Source organism: Heteronotia binoei, chromosome 1, assembly GCF_032191835.1.
Source record: "Heteronotia binoei isolate CCM8104 ecotype False Entrance Well chromosome 1, APGP_CSIRO_Hbin_v1, whole genome shotgun sequence".
NCBI lineage: Eukaryota > Metazoa > Chordata > Lepidosauria > Squamata > Gekkonidae > Heteronotia > Heteronotia binoei.
The window spans coordinates 220510150-220528135 of record NC_083223.1 but is presented as its reverse complement, the minus strand read 5'-3'; the positions used below and the strand labels follow the sequence as shown (position 1 = coordinate 220528135).

Below are 17986 nucleotides of genomic sequence, written 5' to 3'. Positions count from 1 at the left end.
ACTACTATTATTATTACTGCAGTATTATTGTTGTTGTTGTGTATCATTTATTCAGTGCCATCAGTGTTCATGATGAACCACCTGAAGCGGGCAAGGCAGCTGGCTCCTTTCCTGGAGCGCCGGGACCTGGCAACAGTGATCCACGCGACGGTCACCTCAAGACTAGACTACTGCAATGCCCTCTACATGGGGCTGCCTTTGTGTCGAACCCGGAAGCTGCAGCTAGTGCAGAACGCAGCGGCCAGGCTGTTATTAGGACTCCCGAAATGGGAGCATATACAGCCGGGGCTGCGTGAACTGCACTGGCTGCCAGTTACATACCGGGTCCGATACAAAGTGCTGGTTATCACCTTTAAAGCCCTATATGGCCGAGGACCTGCCTACCTGAGGGACCGTCTCTCCCCATATGAGCCCCAAAGAGCACTGAGGTCAGCAGGGAAGAACACGCTGACTATCCCTGGGCCAAAGGAGGCAAAATTACAGAGTACACGGGCACGGGCCTTCTCTGTTATAGCCCCGTGCCTTTGGAATCAACTTCCGGAGGAGGTACGGGCCCTGCGGAATTTGGACCAATTCCGCAGGGCCTGTAAGACCATCCTTTTCAAGCAGGCTTTTGTAGACGTTGATAGGATGGCTGTTTAATCCACCAATGATCTATCTAGTGACCCCTGCCATAATATAAGTGTACAGAATAACATCAGGAAGATCACCGCCGTTTAAATTATGGAATGACCCAGACATTCGAACTGGTTTTAGATTGTTGTTTTAAATTAATGTATAATTTCAATGTTGTTTTAAATCACCTTATATTGTATATTCTATATTGTATAATTTTATTGAACTGTTGTTAGCCGCCCTGAGTCTGCCTAGGCGGGGAGGGCGGGATATAAATAAAATTTATTATTATTATTATTATAACTACATAGGAGAAAAACAGATAAGTTCCTATCCCCCAAAGAGTCTGCTGTCTAAATAGACGATGGGGGAAAACAAGAGGGAGAGGAGGGAAGGAGGAACGTGAGCAATCACGTTGCACATACTTTAACATTTCTCCAACACCAAAACCATGTCCTATATATCATAGTGTGTTTCATATCTATCTCTTCTTCTTGCTTAAGAGACACAGATTTCCCCATGTCATGCTGGACCTGTGAGGAAGCAGAACTGAAAGTGGTACTATGGTGAGGGAGGACACCTGGGCTTATTTCCAGAACTCTGGACTATCAAACCCTGCACAGCCAATATGGAGCACCATCTCCATCAAGATCTTGTTTAACAACCTATTTAGCAGGGGAAGTAGGGAGAGGCATACAGTGAAACTCATGGCCATTTCCTGTTTTCAGGTGAGTAGCTACGTCGATCTACAGTAGAATAGCAAGATTCAAGTCTCTAGCACCTTAGAGACTAACAAGATTTCCAGGATGTACATTTTTGAGAGTCAAAGCTCCCTTCTGAGGCACATAATCCACCGATGGCACCATGGGATTCTTTTGTTTGCATCCTCCTTATATTGTGTACAGAAATGAAAGGTTAATTTTCAAATTCCCAGTTTCCCTTCAAGTCTGTATAATGAAATTTCAACATGATATTGAAAGATCATTTGTTTGTATTAATTGCCTGCTGCTTGAAACAGTCACTCTCCTGTTGTTTCTTTGCTTTGGATTCATACAATGCAATACAGATTGACTGCTTGCTAAAACGTACTGCCTCTTTGTAGTCTGTGTTAATTCAACTGCTTGTTGATATTTGTAACCACTACCATATTACAGGACTGAAGGATGATGAGCACCCCAGACTCAGTTTGCAAAAAGGAAGTTAGGGCCAAATGGATGGACCATATATTTATTTTTTTTTAAATGTAAATGATCACAAAAATTCACAGTCAGGATTTCCATTGTTCTCCAAACTGTGTTGTGGGATTCATCCAGAGACAGTAATTGGAAGAACAGATCATCTGGATATGAACATGTGAATGTCCTGGGAGAAAAACAGAATCTACAGCAAAAGTTAATAATATTGCCCATTGAAGTAAAATTTGAGATACCTTTGATGCTACTGTCATGTGGGCATAATGAAAATATGGATCATTCAGAGCTAAGAAAACCCTTTTACTGTCAAAGTGATGCTTTCTACTGAAAAAAAAGTCACAAATCTCTTAAGACTCTGTTCAGACCAAGGATAATCTTCATCTTTCTTTCAGACTGAAAGCAAAACAAACATAAAAACAACAGAGTACATGCCCATTCAGTTAAAGTCTTCTAGAACCTTCTCAATAACTCTAAATTGCAGAAGATCACTAATTACATTGTTTACAATAAGATGTTTCTTAGTTTTGTGCCTTGGGCTGTTGAAAATATACAGCTGATTCTGGGTGTGCCAGCAAATTCTATCATGTAGGTCTTGGTAACTGGCTGGAGAACCCATCTGTTCCTGGAAAAGTCCTTCCAGTTTACTGAAAACAATGCCAGTTTCCCTCCTACCAGGAACAGGGGCTGACTGTGAGTCAGACTGTTCCTTTGAGTGTGTTGGCAGTACCCAAAATATATAGCCCTTGCTTTCTGGTCTCTAGTGGGCTTGATTCCTCTGCAAAGGTACTTCCAAGGATGTTCACCTCCCTCCTCTTCCCTAGTTTGTCAAATCCTTTTCTTAAATGTTTCAATAATCATAAGAATGCACTGCTTTTCAGTTGCATCTGCAGTAGTTCTATTTAATAAAAATACAACCTGATTGACTCTGTGCATTAAAAAAGAGGAAGGGTGATGACATCAGTAGACTGGGAGCAACCAATGGTATTTGGTGCCTGGATGAGTGTCCACTGAGCAGAGCACTTTAATCTTTTCAAGGAAGAACACCCTACATCTTAGAGAGAGTCTCTTCCCATATGAATCCTGTTGTGCTTTTGAGATTTGCAAGCCCGCGCTTCTAGCATGATTTCTGTGTGAAGAAGAGCTTCTTTGATGATGGCTCCAAAATTCTGAAATGTCTTTTCCAGGAGATTTACCTAGCTCCTTCCTCCAACTATTATGAAAAAAATGATAATACATTTGTATTCACAATAGCCTTTTAACTGAAAAAAGGACATTATTAGTTTTTATAAATGCTGCTGTCATGAGATCTTCATTTTATTATTGTTGTTGTTGTTGTTATTTGCTTTATTCCTTATGCTATTTTGGAAGTTAGTAAAAAGTGTTCAGTAAGTTTTAGTAAACTGAGTACATATGTTCATAATCCTGAATTAATTTGTAAACATCTTGCCCTTATGATAGAAGCTAGATTTTTTTTCCCTGAAGAAAAGATTCAGCTTGGAATTATATGACAGTGCCAAATAAGCTTTCTTAAAGGCCACCTTTTGCATTGATTGAATAACTAGCAGTCACTTAAATATCAACCTGCTAATTAAGAAAGATCCCAAAATCCAAAAAATTCATTCTCTGCCCCCTTCCATACTGTCACCTGCTTTTTAGTGACTTGCAAAGCTCTTGTAAGCAGAACTATACCTTTCTAAGACCACTGACTTCAATGGCTGTAAAAGGGTGTATCTCTGGTTAGGATGGCACTATAAAATGAGTGTCTGGGGAAATCCATTGTTAAGTCAATGTAAAGGCTTTTTGTTGCCCAGACAGATTCCACAGACTGTTCTAAAATGGTTGCTTGATTGATAATCATATAGGGATGGCTCAGAAAAGCAACATCTCTCTCTGTGCATTAAAAAACTGCTTTATTTCCAGCTGTTTTGTAAGCATTTCACACACACACACACAAAATTAATTTTGTCATGCATATATTTGATATAATCCCAATTGCTGTAATTAATTTTTTAAAGTAGTATTGTTCTTTAAAACAATTGTAGTTTGGTTTACCATGGACTCACTGATCAGGAGTAGGAGGAGGGCCTCTTCTACGTTGTCTTTAGGGCTGTACAGGCTGAAAGACAAACACAGGGTAGTTGTTTTTTCATCAAAACAAACCACTCCAAAATGAAAACCAAACCCAACTAAAGACAGAAATAAGGAAGATAAGAATTAGCTCATAAGGCACTCTTATAACACCATCACAGGACTAGTAACTTGAAACAACTCATGCATGATTTATTTGTTATATAATAGCTTTTTTCAGACCTGGATGATTAAAAGCTGTGGCGTGTATCTTGTGAGGGAACAGGCTCCAACAAGTATGGCAGCTGATGATGTTTAGACCCAGATTATCTGACCCATTTCTCCCCTTGGCAAATTGGCATTAAAAACTTTCACAAACAGAGTGAAGTTTTAACGGTATAAATTTTTATTTAAAAAGCAAAAATTAAAACGCAAACTATGTGGACCAACAATGATATACAGCTAAAATGATGCTTTAAGTGTGACTCAGTAAATGAAATCCAGTGTCCTGTTCAGTTATTTGGCTTCCCAGCCCCACCAATACCACGCAGCCTTTCCTTTCCAGTATGGGGGCTTTCCCCCTTGGTGAAACTTGTCCAATAATTATGTTAAGATTTGTGAGAGAATACTGGTGGTGGAAAATGCTGTCAAGTGACAATCAACTTACAGAGATCCCATGGGTTTTTCAAAATAAGAGATGAACCAAGGTGGTTTGCCAGTGACCCTGGATGTCCTTTGTGGTCTCCCATTCAAGTACTAACCAGGGCCTTCCAGGCCAGGGCAGGAGGAAATATGACGCTTCAGTAATGAGTTTCATTGATTCTTTAATCATCTCTGCATGAATAGAATTTGAAGCTGGGCCTTTCTTACTGATCTCAAGTAAGGGGTCCATACAGGAGTAGATGCACTCGTAGCTGTTTTGAACTGTAGACAACTGGCAGAAAGGTGATATATAAAAGAAAAGGAAAAGAAAGGTCCCCTGTGCAAGCACCAGTCACTTCCAGCTCTGGGGTGACGTTGCTTTCACAACATTTTCACAGCAGACTTTTTACGGGGTGGTTTGCCATTGGCTTCCCCAGTCATCTACACTTTCCCCCCCAGCAAGCTGGGTACTCATTTTACCGACCTCGGAAGGATGGAAGGCTGAGTCAACCTTGAGCCGGCTACCTGAAAACTCAGCTTCCACCAGGGATCGAACTCAGGTCGTAAGCAGAGTATCAAATGAATAAATATTCTGAAGATTCCATGACTTCTTAGCAGTTCAATCAGTGACTGAAGCCGGAAGGCTTGCTGGTGATGTACAATTAATTGGTGTTATCTAGCATATATATTGGTATCTTAGCTAGATGGGGTTGGGGCTCTGGGCATTAATGGGTAAAAGAAGGGACCATACGTACTTATCTCCAGTGTGTAGCTGTAGTCTTCTGCGCAGAGTAGCACAAATGTAAGAGTTATCTTCTTTGTTCATTAACTCAGGGAGAGGATCAGACAAGGGGCTCCAGTAACAATCTTCACTCAATGAATGGAGGAGAATTTCTGCCAGTTGTTTGGCAGCTGCCTAGAAAAAAGTAGGGGGGAGGAAGGAGGAACATATTTACCAAACCCAGAAAGGCACTGTTACTCTCATGATTAAGAATTCCATTTGATACCATGAGTCACTACAATATATGATATACTGCAGGTGCATAGAGTTGCTTTCTTTAATTTGGTCATGGTTTCCACATATTAACTGTTGCCACAGAAGTATGTTGAGGCTTCTCTTTGGCTATGGTTCTTGTTCAAGCATCCCATGCACAGCCAGCTGTATAGGCAGTACTTACTAAGGAAAAAAACTAGACAAGATATTATAGATTTATTATTGGATCTCCTGTCTCTTCACATTTATGTTCATATCAGAAAGTGGTACCAAAAGACAGGGATATCTCCTTCCTGACCCATTTAGCAGGAGATGCTGAGTACTGGACCTGTAACCTTCTTTATGCAGAGTATAGCTCCAACATTTATTGCTCCCTGGTAGTTTACAATCATCTTCTCTAGCTCTAGACTAGATATAATGATCTAGCCCATTTCTGTCCCTTGGAGGCAAGATTTTCCCTCCCCTTTTCTCTTCCTTTCAGACTGTGCAACCCTCTTCTTTTCTGAAGAACTATGGCTGTCCCACTCTGTCATAGTATGAAATTTTGCATCCCAGGAATCTGAGGGAAAGCTTAAGATTCCCCTTTTATCTTAAACCACTGAAATGTCACTTGAGGCTTTTAAAGTTCAAAAATAACAAAATACTTTATTCAGCATAGAGGGACAAGGTCAAGTGGAATCAGGAGTAACATTTCTGAGGTAAATCAATATAGGCACAGACTACAGTTCATATATATATAAAGCAAGAGTTTCTTAAGCTTTTCACAGTGACTTAAAATATTTAAAATGAGAGGCATATGTTCCAGTGTTTCCCAAACTTTCCAGTATACTTTCTTGAGCATATTTGGCTATTTTGGTTTCCAGAAGGAGGGGGTACTCTGTCTAGTACACAAACTTCTTCACTAAACACACCACTTCTCTTCTTGAGTTTTACCTGACTCCTCAAGATTTAAAGGGCAGTTTCTAAATATACCAGACCAGGGATCTCTCCACTTGTCAGAGTTATGCTGCAGGGCATTTGGGAGGACATGGATCTAGGTACAGAGAAATGGTAGGCAGAATCTTGAACAGATTCCATCCAGACCTAGGTTTCCAGTGCAAACGGGTCTGGAATTCGGGCTGGCGGGAGGTGGCTAAAGGAAGAGAGGAGACAAGAGAGGGAAGTTTTTCCACCTCTCCTTCTGTTAGTATTTCCAGGTCCTCCCTGGAAGATTGTGAGCTCCAGGCTTGGAAACTCTTGGAGATTTAGGGGTGGAACCTGGGGACAGGGACCTCAGTGGGTATAATGCCATTGAGTCTACCTTTAAGGTAGACTTTAAAGTGTACAACTCCTTTCCCAAACAGATGATGATTCAGGAGAATTTTGTTAAAACAAGATCTGTCAGTGCTCTAGCAGATTTATAATACAGAATTGATCCAGCATCAGTTTAATGTTTATTAAACTGTAACCCATGCGGTGTGCTTTATTGTGTACCAGTTAGTTTCATCATGCATAATTGTTACAGTTCATACAATAAAAATAACGACTACTAGCTTGAAATAGAATAAGTTTACAGACTATTAGATTAGCAAGGCTCTGAAGCCATAGATGAAATCACTCCCCAGCATCCTGTTTGCTCCCAACCTAAACTATCCCCCAATACACCATGAAATTCAGGGGGATAAAACAGTAACTTAGACGAGTAGAGTGAGCTTGGTGGTGTACATGTGATGAAACTGCATTATAGGACATTTATGAAATCCTATGAGGTGGCGGCGAAGGTTGCAAAAAAGGAATGTTATACCACCTCCCTCACCTCTGCTAGCCCTCATCTAGTACAATTGTTTAGGGTAATTAGATCTTTAACCCCTCTCACTCAGAGAACCCAAAATATTAGGAATTCTGCTATTAGCTGTGAGGGTTTTGTGAACTTTTTTGCCAATAAAGTCTTGTCACTCTGCCACAACCTCCTGGCCAATGTTTATACAGTAAGTGAACTGGAGGCCCCTTGGCCATCTTTAGATTCAGTATTTGACACCTTTAGCCGACTCTCCTGGGCTGATGCTGACAGGATTCTGGGTGCTGTTAGACCAGCCTCTTGGACCTGTGCCCCTCACAGCTGGTGAAGGCCAGTGGTGAGGGAATATGGGGCCCCATGCTAGATGTTATCAATCTTTCCCTGGATTCAGAAGTCTACCCAGAAGAACTAAAAGAGGCTGTAGTTGTACCGCTGTTAAAGAAACCAACCTTGGATCCTATGGATCCTCCAATTATCGCCCAAACTCTAATCTTTCGTTTCTGGATAAGGTAATTGAGAGAGCGGTGGCAGAACATCTCCAGAATTTCCTGGATGAGACATCAGTGCTGAACCCATTCTGGCTTCCACACCAGTCATGGAATGGAGGCGACCTTGGTCACCCTCACAGACAATCTCTGCAAACACTTGGATCAAGGCGGGTCGCACTGCTGTTACTACTGGACCTTACAGCAGCATTCAACATGGTCAACCATGATCTTTTGACCCATTGCCTCACCAACACAGGAATTTATGGGGTAGTCATGAAGTGGCTTCCTTCCTTTCTCCAAGGTTGAGGACAGAGGGTAGTGCTGGGACAGAGGGTGTCAAGTAGGTACCCATTAGTATGTGGGGTTCCTCAGAGAGCAATTCTCTTTCCAATGTTGTTTAACATCTATATGAGCCCCCTCACCCAATTGGTGTGGAGCTTCAGGCTGGGGTGTCACCAGAATACTGATGACACCCAGCTATATCTCTTGATGGTTGGCTGGATACTGCCCCAGCAAATTTGGCTGAGGGCCTGGAGGCTGTGCTGGGATGGTTAAAACAGAGCCAGCTGTGAATCCTGCTAAGGTGCTGTGGATGGGTAGATGGGAATTCAGGTCTGGGGTGCTGACTCCCGGCTCTTGACTATGTGCCCTTAATGCCAGCACAAACTGTCAAGAGCTTGGATGTGGTTCCAGATGCCTCCCTGTCACTAAATGCCCAGATCACAAATGTTGCTAGACTGGCATTTTTCCAGCTACACCAGATCAGGCAACTGGCTCCCTACCTGTCTTGCCCTGGCCTAGCAACAGCAATCCATGCCACAGTCACCTCCAGAATAGACTACTGTAACTTGCTTTATGCAGGTCTATCCTTGAGACTGACCTGGAAACTTGAACTGGCCCAGAATGTGGCAGTGCAGGTCTTTACAGGGACCTCACTAACAGCACACATCCAGCCTGTGCTACATGAGCTGCATTGGCTTTAGATGGAGCACCAGATCAGGTTCAAGACCCTTAACCGGCTGGGACTCATGTATCTTTGGGACCACCTCTCCTGGTATACCTCCCAAAGAACATTGTGCTTGGCAGGTAAGAACCTACTGGCGGTCCACAACCCAGGAGACATCCGGTTGTCCTCAGCCAGGGCATTTTCTGCCTTGGCCCCAACCTGGTGGAACTCTCTGTCAAATAACATCCAGGCCCTGCAGGATTAAATGCAATTCTGCTGGACCTGTAAGGCAGAGACGTTCCGCCAGGTGTTTGGTTGAGGACAGTGACGTTCCGCCAGGTGTTTGGTTGAGGACAGTGACAGTTTCCATCTCTCTAGTGCTCCTGTCTCCCCTTCCCCCCTGCCACTGCAAGGCATAATTGGTAGTCTTAGCATCATGTTATTAGGCCAGTTATTGTACTTTTACTATCTATTGTTTTTCTTAAATTAATATATGAATGTTCTTATTGATGTACACCAACCTGGGCCCTGTTTTGCAGGGAAAAGACATCTAGAAATCTAATGTAATAAATAAATAAAGGCATGTCCACAATTTTTAAGTACTTGTTTTTCCTGTTCCGAATAATGTAGCACTGAAAGAAAACAGGAACCAAACTATGTCATTAAAAAAAATTCACAAGGTAGACAACAAGAAATATTCATTGTAAAGCCTGATATGTAAAGCCTAATATGCAAATGAGTTCCTGCTGGGATTTTTCTGCCAAAAAAGCCCTACATACACTCCATCCCTATGATTGTTAATATTTGGAAAGCTGTGTTCCTGAGCATATATGCAGAGGGAGTGTATATGCAGACACATCCTCTGTTCATAGGCACCATGCAGAGGAGCTGGAGATCATGCAAAGGTGGGAAGTGGGACCAATATTTTTTCCAGTTTAGCTTATTAGTGCCAAACTAGATATGACAATTGGGTCTACCCTATTCACATACAAAGTGAGAGCACTGTTTGCCTCTTGTACCTTACCTCTCCCCAAGTCCACTGCTCCACCCACTTTTCTGTATTCCCACAACACTTGCATTACTGAAGCTGGAAATGGAGTAACAGACTCTAGCTCATCTTGCTCAGTATTGCCTAGCTGGCTGGCAGCAAGGGTCACTGGCAGAGAAAGGTCTTCCCTAGCTTTTGGTACTCGGCTGGAAGTACCAGGAACTGAACTGGGGACTTCTCATTCCATACAAAATTCTTCATTAAAAAGGTGAATTCTGCAATCTGTTTACCTTATTATACAACTTAAACAAATGTGTTTTTTCACTTTTCATAATTTATTCTGATTTGCACCATTTGCTCTGGCTGTACAAGCCTTATTAGAAAGAGTCTGGGGAAAAAGAGGGGAAGTGGGATATGAAATCTCTAAGCCAAATTGGATCGATGTCAAATCCAGATGAGGTTTAGGTCTGATACAAAATCCAGATGAGGTTTAGGTCTTACAAGAGCTGGAAGGAGGAAAAAGTGCTCTTGAAAAATGGTTTACAACCTTTCCCACTCCTTTCAGATTCTATCTCATCTCTGATAATAAATTTATTATTCTGTGGCTGTACAGAATCACAACCTACATATAGATCTCTATATCTATCACAGCAAGACAGTCTCAAACCCAAAGAAGCAAGTTTTACATGAGGCTGAAAGGAGCCAGTAATAAATATATTCCATCTCTCAATTTGAAAACTATTCTCATATGGAAGACAAACTGTACATCTGGCATTCACCTGCATCAAATTCTATTTGATTCCCTGTTAATCAGTAATCTAATACAGAACTACAAAACAGATTTATTTTTCTCCTCAGATCAAACAAGGCCACACAATCCGCGGCAAGGATTTTTTTTTTTAAAGGACACATCTGTGCCAAAAATGAGAACCAAATACAATTGTTTTCTTCCCATCTCCCAAAAGAATGGCCATGACATTTCCCAATCAGTCTTACCATTCTGAAGCTCTGAGTAGCTTTTGTTTCCGTGGTCCTTAATAAATCTCGGAGGTCTCTCATGCCTTTCACGATGTTGCTAGGGGAAAAGCAAAGGCAAGATACATAAAGGCAAGATTGATTTGATGGGGAACTCTGAATAAGGAAGGGAGGCAGGCAGGCAGGCAGGAAGGAAAAAGAAAAACTCTGACATATAAAATACTAATTATAATCAAACTGGCTGAATGATAATGATGATCTCAAGTTGGGCTAATGTCGATAAAGCAAGTCAATGAGACCTTTGAAAAATAGATTCTTAAGAGCTTACTCCAGATGGTGTCTTATGAGAAGATCTCTGATGAACACAGGAGACATTTGGAAGGTTTCCACTGATCCTGTTTTTACATAGACACTGCTTCATCAAATGACTGCATCATCTCTAAGTGCCTTTGCCTTTATACCACACACAAATAGTGCAGACATTTTTGTAGCGACTTCACACATCTCTTCAATTTCAAGTAAATACACAATTCAGATGCCAGGGATCTATGGCCAATGGTATCTACTTGCTATATGTGCATATGGTGTTAAGAGATGTGAGTAGCCATGCCAAATGAGGGATGAAGTGAAGAAGATCCTCATGGCTTGCTAGCAGCAACTGAAGTCCATCTCAAACCAGAGATTGGTGGGCTGGGGGTGAGGTGTGTGCCTTGCTAGCATCACATTTAAATCAGACCCACAATTGTTTCTTTAACAAACTAATCTTGAACATCTACCATGTATATCATGGAAACACTCATTTAAGGCAGGCAGGATTTAGACCATATATGGGATTGTCAGGGGCAACAGTAACACAAGGTCTGAAAAGGTAACCCTGACAAATACTCTTAAATCACACTGCTTTTTGGAAGCTTAATCTAGAAAATGCTTAAAACTCAGGCCTTGGAACCTTGCTGAGAGGTTTCCTCCCCCTGCTACCCAATCTTGCTCCCCTTCCTAAAAGATTGGATTAACTTGTATGCTACAATCATATATATATATATATATATATATATATATATATATATATACACTAAAAGGAGGCCTGCAACACCAGGAACACTTTTAAAACACACACACACACACATATGTGTGTGTGTGTGTGTGTGTTTTAAAAGTGTTCCTGGTGTTGCAGGCCTCCTTTTAGTATATATCCAGATTCAGCCCTCACTAGAATTAAAATATGTAATCCTATACTATTTTTGTGGATTACCTGGAAAATTCATCAAATTCTTCTATGCAAGCAGTACATAAGCTTTAAGACTTCCACATTCCACTGTTAATACCCAGAACCAACCATGTGAATGGGAAGGATACATTTTACCATATCCCAGAGGATCCAGGCTAAAAGCCCTGATATTACCTATTTGTATCATTTTAGCACATAATTTTCCTGTCATGGCTCACAAAATTGCATATATCAATTTTATTTTATTTTAAAATTTATTATATTGCTTTTCCTAAAGTAGTTTACAAAATCCATAACATATTCAACAGACAAGCAACATGGATATGGAAAGTAGACAATTCAATACGTGTCAACATTGGCCTAAAAACTACTATTGAAAAACAGAACCGCCACAAATTACCCAAATGCCAGATGGAAAAGAAATGTTTTGCACCATTTATGAAAGCCAGAAGGGATGGAGCTTTCTACACCACTTCTGAAAGACAATTTCCATAGTTATTGTCATGGGTGCTGGGGACCCTTCAGAGGAAGTTGAGTCTGATGAGGAAACTGTGCCCCTGCCACCTGCACCAGTGCCCCTGCCTCCTGCTGGAGAAGATCCCAGCCCCCCTGCCTCGCCCTCTCGGGTGGCTCGTGTGCGTGACCGCCTCCGGCAGGACCTCAGGGATCGGAGGAGGGCGGCACGCTCACAAGCAAGACGCTCCCTGAGCCCTGAGTTCTGAGAGGATTCTGGCCCTTCTAAGAGCAAGGATGCTTGAGTGGTAACAGGATCCTGGCTGCCTCCCTGAGCCAGCAATTAGCCCAAACGGGCAACAGCCAGCAGAGGGCTATATAGCTGTGGGCTTTGGGAGGAAGCTTTGTGGAAGCAACTAGTCATCTCCCTGACATTCTAGCATCCACTCCGGCTTGACTTTGGTTCCTGACTCCCTGACTTTGGCTTTGGACTTCTGGACTCCCTGACCTCGGCTTCTGGACCTCAGACCTGCGATATTTCTACAGTGATTCGGATTTGGCGCCTCGGACCCTCCTGCTTACTGGCTACAGACCTCGGACTGCCTCTGGACTTTGCCTGACCCGGCCCCAGCCGTGACAGATTGCTTCCACCGACAAACACCCACTCCACAGGATGGATGCTGAAGCAAGTGAAACCACAGAACTACTGGCTGCGCTCCAAGCCCAGGTACAGCAGCTAACACAGGCAGTAGTGCACTTGCAGCAACAACCTGCGGCCAGTGCTCCAGCCAAGTGCCCAGTTCCCCCACCTGACAGATTTGGGGGTGCCGTGGAAGAATTTCCTGCCTTCTTAGCACAGTGTCGGCTGTACTTTGAACTGAGAGCACGGGACTTCCTCAATGACAAAACCAAGGTGTGTTTCGTCATCAGTCTGTTAAAGGGGCAGGCGGCCAAATGGGCCACACCCTTACTGCTCGCGTCCTCTCCCCTACTGACTGATTACCAGGGGTTTGAGGCCCACCTGTCTGCTGCTTTCTCAAACCCAGTCCAAGCAGCCACAGCCAACCGGAAGATCAGGGCACTGAAACAAGGCAACTCCTCGGTGGCTCAATATGCCACTGAATTCAAGCTCCTGACCCAGGACTTGGCGTGGAATGAGGCTGCCCAGATGGACCAGTTTACTGAGGGGTTGGCAGAGGAGGTCCTGGATGAACTGGCCAGGGTGGAGCAGCCACCCACGCTCCAAGAACTTATCACCCTCTGCCTCCGCATCGATGGCCGCCTGGAAAGTCGCCGCCAAGCCAAGACCAGAGGGCGCCAGCTCCCTGCGCCGTGCTACCTGGCTCCTCGCCCGTCCCCAGCTAGTACCAGCACCAAGGATGAGCCTATGCAGCTTGGAGCTGCTCGACCCCGCCTGACCCCAGAGGAAAAGACCAGACGCCGCACGCAGAATCTGTGCCTCTACTGCGGCACGGCAGGCCACTATACCTCTGGCTGCCCTGCTAAGCATCGGATACCTGGACCTTCGCTGCCACCGCCGCCAAAAGGGCAGCCCCAGGCGTAAGTGGACCCCCCAGCCTGGGGCGACTAGCTGGGTCCTCCGAACAGCGGGCTGATACCCCAGGGCCATTCCTGCTACCAGTCAAACTCCGTCTGCCTGACGAACGCTGGCTGTTCGTGTATGCCATGCTGGACTCGGGAGCGGCCCACTGTTTTATAGATGCCGCCTTTGTGAAGCAGCACCAGATCCCTGTGCAGACAAAAGGGATTCCGTCGCTGGTGGAGGCTATTGACGGGCGCCTCCTCCGTTCTGGCCCCGTCACCCAGGAGACCTGTCCCATCACCTTCCACGTCCAGCAGCACCAAGAACAGCTGCGGTTTGATGTCGCCCGCATGCCTCGCTTCCCGCTGATTCTAGGCCTTTCCTGGCTGAAGCTGCACAACCCCATCGTGGACTGGGCCCAGCAGGAACTACGCTTCCGAGACCCATGCCCCCATCTGACTCCTCCCACCACTCTAGCAGCTGGCATCCCGAGTGGTGGTCCTCAGCTCCCTCAGAAGTATGTGGACTTTGCTGATGTCTTCGAAGAGACAGGAGCTGATCAGCTTCCCCCTCACCGGCCCTACGACTGTGCCATTGATTTGGTACCTGGGGCACCACTCCCGGTGGGGCGTCTGTACCCAATGTCGGAGCCGGAGTTGGCAGCTCTGCGAGACTTCCTGGACAAGAACCTGAAACGCGGATTCATCCGACCTTCAACCTCTCCCCTATCTGCTCCAGTGCTCTTCGTGAAGAAGAAAAGTGGGGAGCTCCGGCTGTGCAATGACTACCGGGCCCTGAACAAGATCACCATCCGCGACCGGTACCCTCTACCACTGATCCCTGAACTCTTGGATCGCCTAAAGGGGGCCCAAATCTACACCAAGCTGGACCTCCGTGGAGCGTACAATTTGGTGCGCATACGGCCCGGAGACGAATGGAAGACCGCGTTTGGGACCCGATACGGGCAGTACGAGCACCTGGTAATGCCCTTCGGACTGACCAATGCCCCCGCTGTCTTCCAGAGGTTCATGAATGACATATTCCGGGACCTGCTCGACCGCTTCGCGATCATATACCTGGATGACATCCTAATTTACTCCCGCAATCCTGCCCAGCACGCCGAGCACGTCCGCCAGGTCCTGCAGCGCCTACGAGCCCATGGTCTCTACGCCAAGCTGGAGAAGTGCGACTTCGACCTGCGCTCCGTCGAGTTCCTTGGGCACATCGTGTCACCGCAGGGGATCCTCATGGACCCGAAAAAAGTAGAAGCGGTCCTGACCTGGCAGGCTCCTCAGAATCGCAAAGACCTGCAGCGGTTCCTCGGTTTTGCCAACTACTATCGGCAATTCATCCCGGCCTACGCATCCCTGACCACACCCCTGACTCAACTACTCCGCCCCAAAGAACCCTTCCACTGGTCCCCAGAGGCCGATAACGCCTTCTCCACCCTGAAGACTCGCTTTGCCACCGGGCCACTCCTGAGATACCCCGACCCCCAGCTTCCCTTTACGGTGGAAGCTGATGCCTCCAACGTGGCCCTGGGAGCAGTGCTGTCCCAGCGCGAGGAGCCGTCCCAGCCACTACAGCCCTGCGCCTATTACTCGCGGCAGCTCACTGCTGCAGAGAGGAACTATACCATCTGGGAGAGGGAGTTGCTCGCGATCAAGGCGGCGTTTGAGGTTTGGCGACATTACCTTGAAGGGGCTCGCCACCCTGTTCAAGTGCTCACCGATCACCGGAACTTGGAACACCTCCAGACCACCCGCCGTCTCAACCAGCGCCAGATCCGGTGGTCCCTATTCTTCTCTCGCTTCGACTTCCGGATCTCCTACATCCCCCATACCCAGAACCGGAAAGCAGACGCGCTCTCCCGGAAACCGGAATACGCCCCTGCCTCAACTGAGACCGCGCCCGCTGCTCCAATCCTGCCGCCCTCAGTATTTGCAGCCACCTCCACTTCACCAGCACTCGTGGAGGACATTCGGGCTAGCCAGGCCAATGATCCCTGGGTCCAGCAACACCTCCAGGCTCTCCAAGATGACCCAACAGGGGAGTTCACGACTCGAGGCGGCCTCTTGCTACACCGCGAACGCCTCTATGTGCCGCCCGGGCCCTTGCGGGCAGAAGTGCTACGCCTGACCCACGACTCGTTACCCGCCGGGCACTTTGGACAGCATAAGACCACCCACTTGCTGACAAGGGAATTCTGGTGGCCACGAGTTCGCGCTGATGTTGCCCGCTATGTCAGCTCCTGTGACGTCTGCCGACGGGCCAAAGACATCCCAGCCAAACCCTCAGGGTTGCTGCAGCCCTTGCCCACATCTTCAGGACCCTGGGATACCATCTCGATGGACTTCATCACGGAACTTCCACGCTCCAAGGGTCAGACTTGTATCTGGGTGGTCGTCGACCTATTTACCAAGATGGCCCACTTTGTTCCGTGCCCGAAACTCCCCACAGCTCAGGAGACAGCCCAGCTTTACCTGCAACACATCTTTCGTCTGCATGGACTCCCAGCCCATCTGATCTCCGATCGGGGCCCTCAGTTCTCCTCTCGGTTCTGGCAAGCCCTCCATTCCAGCCTGGGTACTCGAGTGCACCTGTCCTCGGCCTACCACCCACAGACAGATGGCCAGACAGAGCGCACCAATGCCACGCTAGAGCAATATCTCCGCTGTTACACCTGTTACCAGCAGGATGACTGGACCACTCTATTGCCCCTAGCGGAGTTTGCATACAACAACGCGGTCCATTCATCCACCCAAATGGCCCCGTTTGCTGCAACCTACGGGTACCACCCTCGGTTCTTCCCAGCGATCCTACCACCCACGAATGTCCCCGCCGTCGATGCCTACCTGCAAGAACTCCGTGCCAGCCAAGACTTGCTCCGAGAGCAGCTACAGCAAGCCAAGGAGGCATATAAACGGGCTGCGGACCGAAAGAGGCAAGAAGGCCCTCCAGTGCAGCCGGGGGATCAGGTGTGGCTCTCAACTCGCTACCTGCGCCGGCCTGGTCGGTCTCACAAGCTGGATGCACGGTTCATTGGACCCTACCCCGTCGTTGAACAAATAAACCCCGTCGCCTTCAGGCTCCAGTTGCCACCCCGCCTCCGCATTCACCCCGTGTTTCATCGCTCCCTCCTTGTTCCGGCTGCACCCCCTGACCCAGCTCGGACTCCTTCCCCACCGCCGCCACCACCAGTGTTGGTGGATGACGAGGAAGAATATGAGGTGCGCCAGATCCTGGACTCCCGGTACCATCGTGGAGGCCTCCAGTACCTGGTGGACTGGGAGGGATACGGCCCAGAAGACCGGTCTTGGGAGCCCGAGGACAATCTTCATGCCCCGGACTTGGTGCACCAGTTCCACAACGACCACCCCGACCTTCCAGGTCCCTCGACGGAGGGGGGCCCTGGGGGGGGGGATAGTGTCATGGGTGCTGGGGACCCTTCAGAGGAAGTTGAGTCTGATGAGGAAACTGTGCCCCTGCCACCTGCACCAGTGCCCCTGCCTCCTGCTGGAGAAGATCCCAGCCCCCCTGCCTCGCCCTCTCGGGTGGCTCGTGTGCGTGACCGCCTCCGGCAGGACCTCAGGGATCGGAGGAGGGCGGCACGCTCACAAGCAAGACGCTCCCTGAGCCCTGAGTTCTGAGAGGATTCTGGCCCTTCTAAGAGCAAGGATGCTTGAGTGGTAACAGGATCCTGGCTGCCTCCCTGAGCCAGCAATTAGCCCAAACGGGCAACAGCCAGCAGAGGGCTATATAGCTGTGGGCTTTGGGAGGAAGCTTTGTGGAAGCAACTAGTCATCTCCCTGACATTCTAGCATCCACTCCGGCTTGACTTTGGTTCCTGACTCCCTGACTTTGGCTTTGGACTTCTGGACTCCCTGACCTCGGCTTCTGGACCTCAGACCTGCGATATTTCTACAGTGATTCGGATTTGGCGCCTCGGACCCTCCTGCTTACTGGCTACAGACCTCGGACTGCCTCTGGACTTTGCCTGACCCGGCCCCAGCCGTGACAGTTATGAGCAATGTTCCCTCTAAGCTGCAGAGTCTTGTGAGCAAAAACTCTATTTGG

The 17986-nt window shown here is 46.8% G+C and overlaps 1 protein-coding gene across 1 annotated transcript in view; it reads right to left on the bottom strand.

Moving 5' to 3' along the window:
• The window catches only part of TTC7A (tetratricopeptide repeat domain 7A), a 276147-nt gene that overhangs the window by 218917 nt on the left and 39244 nt on the right, over window positions 1-17986 (bottom strand). The window contains exons 6-8 of the mRNA XM_060247872.1: window positions 10707-10785; window positions 5273-5433; window positions 3861-3924 (exon numbers count right to left, since the gene is read on the bottom strand). Of these exons, the coding sequence (XP_060103855.1) occupies window positions 3861-3924; window positions 5273-5433; window positions 10707-10785 (304 nt within the window). The remainder of the gene's footprint in view (window positions 1-3860; window positions 3925-5272; window positions 5434-10706; window positions 10786-17986) is intronic.